We start from the raw sequence: 12405 nt of genomic DNA, 5'->3' as shown, positions 1-12405 counted from the left end.
AAAAAGTCAACTTATTCTCTTCATTTTCTATGATCTTTAACTGAAAGCTATTATTTTTTTTCACTTATAAATGTATGCAATAAATAAATTATAGCAGTATATTCATTGACAAAGGGGTGTTTGGAACAAAAATGGTTAAGAACCCCTGCTCTAGAAATGAACTTAAGCAAATTATATGGAGAAGGATATGGTATTTCTTAGCCTGCAATTCAGAGCGAGTTGAAGCTTAACTAATTGGCCCCATGGTTTGCTTTTGCCCTTGGATTGTCTGAGCTGAGTGACTCATTGGACAATCCTTCAGGACTCAGTTGGAAGTAAGGGTTTCCTAGGAGTTACTGAGGCTGAAAGTTTCCTTAGAAATATTTAAACTTGTTTGTGGGAATTACTATAAATATTCAAATCAGTAAAAAGAGAAACACTAACATCATGCTTTTCCAAATGAGAACTTGTGGGAATTCAGCTGACCGCAGAGGCATTTCTCTCTCACAGTACAGGAATAGTTCCTTTCATAAACTGAAATGAGACTCTCCCACTTTATTTTTTTCACACACACCCTCCTGTGTAACAGACCATGGTTTTCTCTAACCTGTTGCCTCTTGGGAGGAACCATGTGAAGTTGAGCCACAGGGAAAGCCCCATTTCTCCATAAACACTCCACTCTCCACACCCTCCTGTGACAGATGGCATCAATAAATTACAATGAATTATTGTTTACAGGTTTTATCTGGACTTTATGTGAGTCACTTTCTAAGAAAATTATAGTTGAAGATATGAAAACCTACTTCATTGTGAGTCATCAATTTTTTCAACTTTGCTCATAAGAGGTAAGATTTCTAGTCATTCAAAAATATTTTCTTCCCATCACCTTTTTAGGACTTTTCTGATGTAATCTATAAACCATTTGTCTCCTGAAAAAAAAATGGGGCTTCCAGAGAGTTTCTAAAATGAATGGTTATTGTTGACCAGGTGTCCTAAACCTTCCATGACCTCCATGCAAAAGTACATTTCCTTTCAAAAGTCTGTCTGGATACAGAAGAGGAAGGTAACTACACCTTGGTGTTGAGGCCAATCCAGAAATTTCTATTCTTGTGAGTTCCCTCATTTGAAGAATTTATTTTGGTGCTGATGTTTCTGGGACAGGGTATAAGTAGGACTTCACTTCTTTTTTTTTTTCTTTAAATTTTTAACAAATCAGTTTCATTGATTCATATTAATAAAGAATAATCCATCCAAAGTGCACAATCAATGATATTTAGCGTCATATATTTCTGCATTAATCATTTCAATCAATCTTAGAGCACTTGCATTATTCCAATAATAATAATAACAATAAACAAAACAAAATTCATCATCTCTTAATCTCTCTATACTTCCCCTTCCATATATAGCTGCTATTCTTTTTCCTTCTCTCTAGTGTATTTGTCTTTTTTTTACATTTATACCAAATGTAAATATAAATAAATTTATTTATTTAGGACTTCACTTCTATACCGCTGTCTTGGATTATCAAGACCCATGGTGATCCTTGCTTATGATGTGCAATGGCACACTCTGGTTTGGGAGCAAGTGAAAATACTTAGGGATTGTGGAAAGTGGCTGGATTCTGTAATGAAACCTTTGTCAACTGATGCCAGATAGCAAGGATTACTCACCTCTATTCTTCATGTCTTTCTGAATCTTATCCCCTGGCTCTTCTTCCTTTCCTTTAGGACTTTCCTTTGTCTGTTCACTCTCTCTCTACTAGTTCCTTCTCTGACTTCATTGAAACTTTGCTCATTCCTTCCTCCATTGTTATCCATTATGTATCTAGTATTATACATTGATATTGATGGTGCTTGATTTTGGAATAAGGACAGAAACTTAATATGTCAATTGTTTTTCATCTCTGCTGGCTAATGAATTCTGTTTTCTAGGAAGCATTTTGTAGGGATTGTTGGTATTGATGTTTTATATAACTTATAAGCTAGATGCTAGAAGGAGAAGCTACAGAAAAACATTTCGTCCTCATTTTAGACCAATTTTCTGGGCATAACTCTCTGTATCATAGGTAAATCAATGTGCTTAAAAGAGAAAATGGCAAATGGCTACACTTTCCTTGTAAGAAAATTATCAAGACAAATTAAACAACAAATGTATAACCTATTTAAAATTTAAGACCATTGAACAAGAATGATATCTCATTTAGGATTATCTTCTTCAATCCAGTACATATGTAGTAATTCTCAAGATAATATAGGCACACAGGAGATAGAGGCAGATATTTGTATATCTGAGAATAATGAATATTTAGGGTTAGTTACAAACATTTGGGACCAGGTATAATTTTTCAAGTGATTAAAATGCTAAAAGATTTTTTAAAAATGTTAACAATGAGGAAATATCACTACTGTGTGACCCACCCACCCCAAAATTAAAAAAGGATAGTTCAGGAATGTTAGGAAATAAATATTGTTTTAAAAAATAATAATGAAACTCGAGTTGGTTTTGATCTGAGTCAAGGCATTCATTTGTTCAACTGCTGCTTTCCTAACTCCATATCCATTAATCTTCTCTTTGCTTATTATATACTTATTATACATACTGCAATACTTCGCTTAGTACCACATGAACAGATTTCCATGACTGTGCATTATCTTCTCACAAATTTTGCCTCTTAAAACTTTCTGATTTAATAAGAGTTCAGTTTTCACTTAGGTCATCTCATGTTTATCTGAAGTAATATATCCTTCTCCCCTTCTTACAAACTTCTACTCACATTTCTTACCCAGTTGCTCTTTTCCTCACAGCCAAGGATATATCTTCTGTCTTTAGCTTCCATTAAGAACCTATTGTACTTAATTTAAGTAGTAAGTAGCTCATTTTCTCCTTTATGCTTGCCAGAGATCATGAAACTGCCACTCAAAGTTTATAGTTATAGTATAATTAGTGTTACAACATTTAAATAGTATTATTTTAGTTACCCTGAAATAACATTCATGTTTTATTTAGATTATATAACTTATTACAGTTTTTTAACATTTTCATTTACTAATTTTGAAAAAGGCTTCTCTGATTAAACTATGATAAATATTTTGACTACCTGAGTTCCACAGCATCTCGATGGAACATAAAGTTCACTCATTTAAAACCAAAAATTCCACTTTTTTTCTCAGTTTTAAACCTTCACTGACCAGCTATTTCATTCTATAGGAAAAAAATATTTTTGAAACATAATTCATTTGATACAATACAGTTGCATGTAATTCTTGATTAATTAATGTCATTATCTAGATGTGTGTTACCCATCCAATTCAATTGTTAAGATGTTGAGGACATCTTTCCTTTAGATCTACTACAGATATGAGCAGAATCTTCACAAAAATGATAAATGACTTGATGGAATTATTGAATTATTGATGGATTAGTGATTAGTCAAGAATATCTCAAAAACTCATACTAAAATAAATTCCAGATAATTTGAGAGCAATAATTAAATGCCTAGAAAGTACAAGACAGTGTTAAGATTAAACTTCCATAATAGAAGTAATAAACTACACTGCAAGGGAAATATTTTTTGACAGTGTTGACTGAGAATGAAAAAATGGAATAACTCAAACATAAAAATATTGAAAAATTAATAGACCAATTTTATATAATTCAGAACAGATAAAATATATGCATTAAAAATGTACAAAAATATTTTGCTATCACTGGCAATCAAATAATTGCATGCAACAATATTAATTCTATTAAACAAGCAAAGTAGACACTATAATAAGTTTTATCTTTCTAAGAAGTCTCTGCCATCTCCCATATTTTTAGAAACAATGTAAATTAATTATCCAATATGTACATAAAAAGGGACTTGAACTAATCACTATACCATTACATATATAACCATGAAACACTGGAATATTATAAAAGGAGCTAACAGTTAAATCATGTGGTGGGTTCAAATTGCATGTACCACAGAAAAACATGTTACTAAATTTATTCCATTCTTGTGGGTGTGAACCAATTGTAAGTAGGACTATTTGATGAGATGACTTCAGTTAAGGCATGGTTCACTTTAGTCAGGATGAGTGTTAATCCTATTACTGGAGTCCTTTGTCAACAGTAAAATTCAGATAGAGAAGGAGAAAGCCACGGAAGCAAGGAGCTGAACATTGAAAGAACCCAGGGAAAAATGTAGAGACCTGGAGAAGAGAAAAGTAGATGGCACCATTGTCTTGCTTGATCTCAGGCATCCACCTACAGATAGCAGTTTTGGGAAGAAATCATTGCCTTAATTACACCAGGATTTGGACTTTATTTGGCCTCAGAACTGTGAGAAAATAAATTTTCATTGTTTAATCCAGCCCATTTCATGGTCTTTGATTGAGATTCCCAGGAACCTAAAACATCTCTAGAGTTTAAATGAGATTAATTTTATGGGGTGAAAGCATTTATATAAAAATGCATGTATAGAGGTTTCCCTCATGAAGAAGAAATTAAACCTGTGAACCAAGCTACTTCAGCTGGTGCCTAAGAGTTCCAGACATCCCTTTCCGATAATCTGCCTTACAAATCTTGGACATGCATTTGCAATTCCTTGCAATAAATCTCTTGATAAAAAAAAAATGCTGGTATATAAGCAAAAATGGAGTAGAACAAGGGATATATCTGAATGGAAATAGTAAAATATATTTCAAAATAACATTAAAACAAATATTAGAAGAAAACTAAACCTTTGGAAGGTAGTGGTAGCAGAAATTTATGTGAGAAAAAACATTACTCAGATTATGTACATATAAGGTGTACATCATGTTGGATCCATAGGATGTGGAATTGAATACAATACACTTAGCATGATAAAGGGATAATTGCACACACATAATAATTTCCCTTAATAATGCCAGCCTCCATGAGTTATTCAAATATCTCATCTGACCTGACTGACAACAAAGGTAAAATTATGGCTACCTTGAGCCAAAAGTTAGACAAATATTTTCTTCTTATACTCTAATCCAACCAATTTATTGATAAGATCAATATTAATGAATGCAAATTACTATCCAAATAGCGAAATATTTTCCTGGAGAAAGAATCTCCAAATTTAATATTTTGAATAAAATAAGAATGTTGTTTTACAGCTATTGAGATGAAAAATCCCTGCACATATATACTGTATATATTTATGCATACACTTAATAAAGTGTTCCTTGGAATCTCTAGGTTTGAGGTAAATTAAATATTTTAAGCAATCACAGCGACTTATTCGAAGTCATACAGCAAATTTGTCTCTTCTCAGTCTTTGTCAGGGAGCACAATCAACACGTATGTATGTTTGTTTGTTTGTTTGTTTTTAATCTGGGTCCCACAAAGGAACATTCTGAGTAAAGCAGTGTCATTAGCATTTTCCAAAAAAAAAGTTTCCATGTGATTATAACACATGGAAAACTTAGGGAACCACTGAATTATTGTATTGATACAATTAGAATATGTGTAGTAAGGAAGATTCCAATTTTTTTGCTCTTGCAAAATTACCGCTTTCTTAATTTTCTTTGCAGATAAACCATTAACAGCTGTGTCCTTTCTACCGTAACTATGTACCTGAATATCACTGTGAAGGAATTCATTCTCCTTGGGTTAGCAAATGATGTTCTACAGGAGAAAATAGTGTTTGTGGTCTTCCTCTTATTCTACCTTGCAACTCTCTTTGCAAATTTACTTATTGTGATGACTATCAGATATAGTTGTCTATTTGGGAGCCCCATGTATTTCTTCCTTTTCTACTTATCCTTTGCTGATGCATGTTTCTCCACAAGCACAGCTCCCAGGTTGATTGTAAATGCTATAACTGATAAGAAAGTCATTTCCTATAATGAATGCATGATCCAGATCTTTACACTCCATTTTTTTGGAAGCATGGAGGTTTTTGTCCTCATCCTTATGTCATTTGATCGTTATGTGGCCATTTGTAAGCCACTGCGGTACACAGTCATCATGAGCCAACACACCTGTGATACAGTGGTGAAAGTGGTCTGGGCAGTATCTTTAATCCATTCTATAGCACATGAAACCTTGGCTTTGAAACTACCCTTCTGTGGCCCTAATCTTATTGATCACTTCTTCTGTGAAATGCAACCATTGTTGAAACTTGCGTGCATGGACACCTATGTCATAAATCTACTCGTAGTCTTTAATAGTGGGGCCATATGTGTGGTGAGTTTCACAATCCTTATAATTTCCTATATTTTAATCTTACATTCTCTGAGTAACCAGAGTGCAGAAGGAAGAAAGAAAGCTCTCTCTACCTGTACTTCCCACATAATTGTGGTCATCTTATTCTTTGTTCCTTGTATGTTTACATATGCTCGCCCCCCAACTGTATTTCCAGTGGACAAGATTGTGGCCGTTTTTTACACTATTGGGACACCCTTGCTTAATCCTTTGATTTATACTCTGAGGAATGCAGAAATTAAAAATGCCATGAAAAAGTTATGGCATACGAAACTGAGTTGAGGGAACAGAGTGAAAGACACCAGTTGAAAAATCTGTGTTTTAATAAAATGTATTAACAGAAAAGTGAAATTGTATTCATCCTGATGAAGACAATATTATCCTTTCTCAGTGGGATTGTTGGAGAAATAGATAAAATGAGCACAGACACCCATTACAATTTTAAGATAAAGTCAAATACATAACAGTGCACAAAATCAGCAAGATTTGTTGGGACCAAATCCCCTCCTTACTTCTTTTCTCTGAATTGCATATTGTGAGATTGATGCTGTTGCTTCTGGACTTATACCTCTATTTTTGTACATTATTTTAGCTTGAGTTTCTATTCTCCATGTTTCAGATCTAAATCTAATAATTTGTTTTTGATTTATGACTGATCTACAAATCATTTGACACTGCTGAATCTGGATCACATCTTCTGGTTCAAGGTCAGACCAAAGTCATTCCAGGAAACTTATGATCCCAAAGTACCTAAATAACAGATAATGTGAAACTTGGTCCGTTTTGGGGATACCTGTAGTGTGGTCTTTCATCCTTTTCTTGAGAACCTATAGGAAGAAAATATAACTTTTTTCCCAAATAAAGACAATTCTAGTTATAATTAATATATTCTCTGAATTGAGGCATAATATTTTTAAATATATTTAGCATATTTTGGCTTTTTTCGCCATTATTCATGTATGATATTAAGTTTTATAGGCTTTTTTGGTGTAATTTGTGAAGGGACACTAAGCAAAAATATTGGTTCCTGAATCAGTGACAATTTTATAAAATTTTGAGATATATCACAAACTCAGCACTTCAGAAATGAGATAACATAGGGGAAACATGCAACAATAAAAGAGCTTTGCAATACAATGTAAGATACCATTAGAATCTATCCAGATAAAGATATTAATGGAAGTGAACACAGGACAGAGTATAGCAAGGAAGCAAAATTTCTCACTAGATATTGAGTGCAATGTTAATGCAGGTATACGGTTCATTGTTTTTTATGTTTGATCCTCAGACCAATGTCCCTGACAAGTACACTTTATTGTTAGGAAGGATGTGTGAGTTATGGCTACTTGATGCCACAACCAATAAGGCTTGGTCAGATTTTATTGTTATCTAGGAAACTTCATTTTTTTAAATGAATTTTTTATAACGATATTCTTTCTTGGAAAGGAAGTTATTATCCAACAACGAGGTTGTGTTATAATTAAATTGACACATAGTAATATTACACAGAGACATAGCAAAGGTAATTTTCTGTTTGGCACATCACTGTTAGCAAGAATTGTCTCAAAGGAAGCTACTGTGAAACACCGTGGTTCACCCCACGGTCTTTTGTCATCTGCTTTATAGAAATGCTTTCCTCATTTACCAAGCTCATGTCTGCTTATTTAAACTCCCAACATAGCCTAGCGGTGGTTGGTTTTGCATTAGTAGCTACCATTTTTGACAATGAAATTATGTGGCTATATCTGATGTCAGTTAGACATCAGATGACCCACAATGTGCCTAGTTGTATTGTAATATTTATCAAACATAAACACTAATTAAGAATTCTCATAAAAACCAACATGTTTTGATTTGTGGTTTATTCTTCCAGTTTTGAGCACTCAATCTTGACAACCACCACAAAATACTTGAGTGTCTGCTATGATGCCACGACTCTAAAAACTATGTCAATATATTGCTGTATAAAATAGACAGTAATGCCTCCTTTGTTGGACTTTACATTCTAATGAGGACAGGCTAGAAAATGGAAATATATATGTGAATTAATAGTTATGTTAGAAGGTGATGAATTGTATTAAAAATGAACTTAAAATAAATTAAGAGGGTCAGGAATGCTATGAAGATAATTTGTTAAATAAGGTGACTTAGGAGGCCTCCCTGTAGAGAAAATTAGAGCAGTGTCTACCATTATTATTGTCAATATGAAACTATATCATTAGTGGAACATATGGAAAATGTTCAGGAAGGAATTTCATTTAGTATGTGTCATATAGTAATAGAAATCCAAGTAGTCTCTGAGGAATATAGTATTATATAAAAAGAGTAATGGTGTCATGTGCGTTTGTGTTATCTATTAATATTATTTGTAGAGTAGTGGTAGATTTCTATAAAGAAAGACCCTATAATCCAATTGTTAATATATAGGAAGTTTATTCTTTCTGATGTGATAGACTCATTTCTACAGTCCAGACTGACAGAAAATTGCATTCCTTACTTTTCAATCAAGGATTCAGGCTCCTTTCCAGATTTTCCTTGCTCTCCCTAATGTTTCATATTCAACATTTGACCCATATCTAGTATTATTGGCACCACCTGGGAATTTGGTAGACAATGCAGAATTCTGGACTCTACCCCAGAACAAATGAATCATAATTTGAATTTTAACATGAGGTTACCATGTGTACACCACTATTTGTAGCATATTACCTTAGGGCCCTGCTGTCTACAATTGTGTCACTACCAGCCTGGTTTCAGGTGGAAAGAAGAAGAAATAAATTTGGAGAAGTACACCTTCAACATTTTAGATTTTAGCCTGAAGAGTACACATAGCCCTCTGCCTACTGCCAATTTGACACCTAACTGTCAAAGGAGACTGAGGAGTTTTCAATAAAACATGGTCTATGGACATTCCTGGAACTAGTTGCCTGTGTCTGAGGCTGCTAGAAGTCTAATGGCAAGTGTGTTTTCAATAGTTTATTCTATTGAAGATATTATTTTGCATTGGCCATGAAACCTCAGAACATGGAGTTTGAAGGCCATTAACCCATGTAATTCTCTGTTATACTGCCGAGGAGAGGTGTGCATTTCCATGGATATCTATGTTTCTGACACAGGCACCTAGAATCAGAAACACAATTAGAAGCACTTTTTATTCAAAATGTGATTCAATTTGACATTTATTGATTCCTCCTTATGTTACAAGTATCATTCTAGGTAGGCTGAAAAATAATAAAATTCTTGTTCAGATCTCCCATGCTAATGTATCATTCTATTTCAGAATTCTCAGTGGGTAATCCATGGTTACTGTGAGTTCATAGAATTTGTAATAATTGAATAAATGTTTATAAAAATAAATTGCTTCCTTTATACGTTTGTTTTTTAATGAGAAGTGTTTTAAGTTTTTTCTTTAAAATCCCCTACAGCTCTGAAAAACCCTATTTTCATTCTAAATAACATAAAGCATGAAGGATGCATAAGATTTTGGAGACCAATAAGCCCATGACTAAATTTTAACTACAGCACTGCAAAAACATTATTATACACAAACACACACACTAATTTTCTTCTGAGAAAAGTTAATTTTTCTCCAATACTTGAGTCCATTCCCTGTCTTTTTGCACCAATTCTTATGTGGTCAATTTGGGGTTTTCCATGTTGGTATAGGGTAGATATTAGCAGGAGTTTGTCATGGAGCATGAAGTTCTGGGTTTTGATCCTGAAAAGCCCCTGACTGCTTTCTCCCAAACCCACTCTCCTGGCTTGGCATGAAGTGCACAAAACTGAACAATCCTATCTTGTATTGTTGACTTTAAGCTATTTGTATGAGTTAATCAGGGGGACAGAAATATTTTTAAAATGATGTTGAAACAGAAACGAGAGAAGGATATAATTCAGGCTTACATCATTTGATTAAATGTGTGTGTTCATGAGTGTATGTATGAGTGTGTGTGTTTGTAGCTGAACTGTAAAATGCTGGTAGAAAGACACTCAACTGGGAACTACTGGGAGGTTTTCTGGGAAGATGTACTTTTCACTGGGTACTATCTCCACAGGGAGAAATGGAGTATGGAAGTTTTAACAGAGAGAGGGCTTTAAGCTGCTAGAAAATGTGAAAATATCAGGGAATGAGTCTGGGTGTATTTATGAGTTACATCTGCATTAGTATAAGTTTCATAGGAAAAGTGGAAAGCAAAATGATAGTGCAGGGAAAGAGCTCTTGAAACACAGGTGAGTATCTTGACTATTGATTTTTTTCCTTCTTACCCTCCCTTCCCCTGACCTGCTGTTTTTGCTGTGTCCATTCCCTGTATCTATATTGTTTTTGCCCTCCCTTCTTGTCTTTCTCCTCTAGGATTCACTGGGATTTGATCCTGGGGACCTCTGATGTGGAGATCAATTGTGCCACCTCAGTTCTTGGTCTCTGCTGTGCTTCACCTTGACTTTCCCCTTTATCTCTCTTTTGTTGCATCATCATCTTGCTGAGTGACTTACTTGCACAGGCCCTGGCTCACCACATGGGCACCCATGTGGCACTTGGCTCGCCATGTGTGTACCTACACGGGCTTTCGCTTGCCACGCAGGCACTTGCAGGGACACTCAGCTTACCACATGTGCACTTGGCTTGCTGCATGTGCATTCTGCTTACAACGCAGGTAGTGGCTTGCCACACGGGCACTTGGCTCACTGTGAGGGCACTGGCTTACCACAGGGACACTGGCTAACTATGCGGGTACTAACATGAGCACTTGGCTTACCATGTGAGCACTCACATGGGCACTCAGCTCACTGTGTAGGTATGTGATTTCCCACGTGCCTGCATGTAGGCACTTGGCTCACCACATGGGCACTTGGTTCACTCTCTGAGCTCTGGCTTACCATGTGGGCATGCTTTCTCATCAGAAGGCCCCAGGGATCAAATCTGGGTCCTCACTTTTCATGGGCGGAGGCCTTATCACTTGAGCCACATCTGCTTCCCTCAACTATTGAATTTTAAACTCAAGCAACCAACTTATTATATTTATGACTCATCATATTTTTTAAATGCCCACTTTTCTTTTGAAAGCACAGCATGAGCATTAAAAACAGAGTAAAAGAGGAAAAAATGAATGAGAAGAGGAAATCCTGAATTTGGGCTTCTCATAAAGACCTGTGAGGATCCACTTAATGAATTCCAGATTTTGCGTTTTGTTATAGTGACATTAATGAAATTTGTGAAATTATTGTATGTCTGAGTTAATATTTCTCACAAAGAAAATTCACATAAGTATTTCAAACAAAGTACTATTTTTCTTCCACTAAAATTGTGGGACATTATATTTAAAATTCAATGAGGGGCCTATAGGCTAAAATGTAAATCATAATGTAAAACATAAGATAACTAAAAATTTAGAAAATTGTATAGTCTAAGATATAGACCACAATGAAAAGAAAAAAAAAATCAATGAGTACTAAAAACTGTGAAATGTGTTATGTTATTGTATGTAAGGAACACAAAATTGATACTGTCAAGCAGGGGCATGATTAATTTCTTGAGACTCTTATTTTTTAAATAGCAATACTGGAATGTAGATATAATGTAACTTGATCAAGACAAAGAGACATGTTAGACTATAATTCAATTTTTGGACTCCTAAAATTTGATGTACCTCAGTAGAGATTCAGAGGGAGCACTTCTGATACTTCATTAAGAAAGAAAGTGACTAATCTATTAAAAACCGTGGACTATAGTTACCAGCACAATTAAAATAATTTTCTTTCACTAATTGTTACAAATGTAGCACCCTAAAGCAAATGTTAATAAAAGGGTGTGAGGGGAGGATATTATTTAACTCCGTATTTTCTCAAGGATTTTTTTTATATGCTTGCTACAAAAACAAACAAAAGAAAAACAAGAAAGGAAATCAGTAGTTCGACACACAGTGTAGAGTCATATTGGGATCACAGCAGGAGCAGTCAAAATTTTTTTCAATTTAGAAAGAATCCACAAAGATTTAAATACCGGGAGCAGAAAGACAAATGTCCTCTCTGGATCTCAGATATCTTGTAAGAAATAGCCCCATTAATACAGATAATCTCAAATTGCACAAAATTCCTTTTAAAAATGGTGGCTAACTTTATAAAACTCTGAGTTCTTTTTGTTTTAATATACTGGATAAATCTTTTATTTTCATTTATTTGTTTTTTCAAAGAAGTTTCGATTAC

General features: G+C 34.4%; 1 protein-coding gene across 1 annotated transcript; it reads left to right on the top strand.

Moving 5' to 3' along the window:
• The first annotated feature begins 5565 nt into the window (after positions 1–5565).
• On the top strand, positions 5566–6483 carry LOC101438780 (olfactory receptor 4C11-like). The gene has a single exon (XM_004483925.2). The coding sequence runs from the start codon at positions 5566–5568 to the stop codon at positions 6481–6483; it is 918 nt and encodes a 305-aa protein (XP_004483982.1).
• Positions 6484–12405: the final 5922 nt, after the last annotated feature.

The sequence above is a fragment of the Dasypus novemcinctus genome, chromosome 10, assembly GCF_030445035.2.
Source record: "Dasypus novemcinctus isolate mDasNov1 chromosome 10, mDasNov1.1.hap2, whole genome shotgun sequence".
Lineage (NCBI taxonomy): Eukaryota > Metazoa > Chordata > Mammalia > Cingulata > Dasypodidae > Dasypus > Dasypus novemcinctus.
The sequence above is the reverse complement of the archived record's forward strand: the minus strand, read 5'-3'. Positions and strand labels throughout refer to the sequence as shown.

Bases quoted from the DNA above. Each gene is read 5' to 3' on its own strand.
- LOC101438780 (XM_004483925.2), top strand. From the start codon at position 5,566: ATGTACCTGAATATCACTGTGAAGGAATTCATTCTCCTTGGGTTAGCA.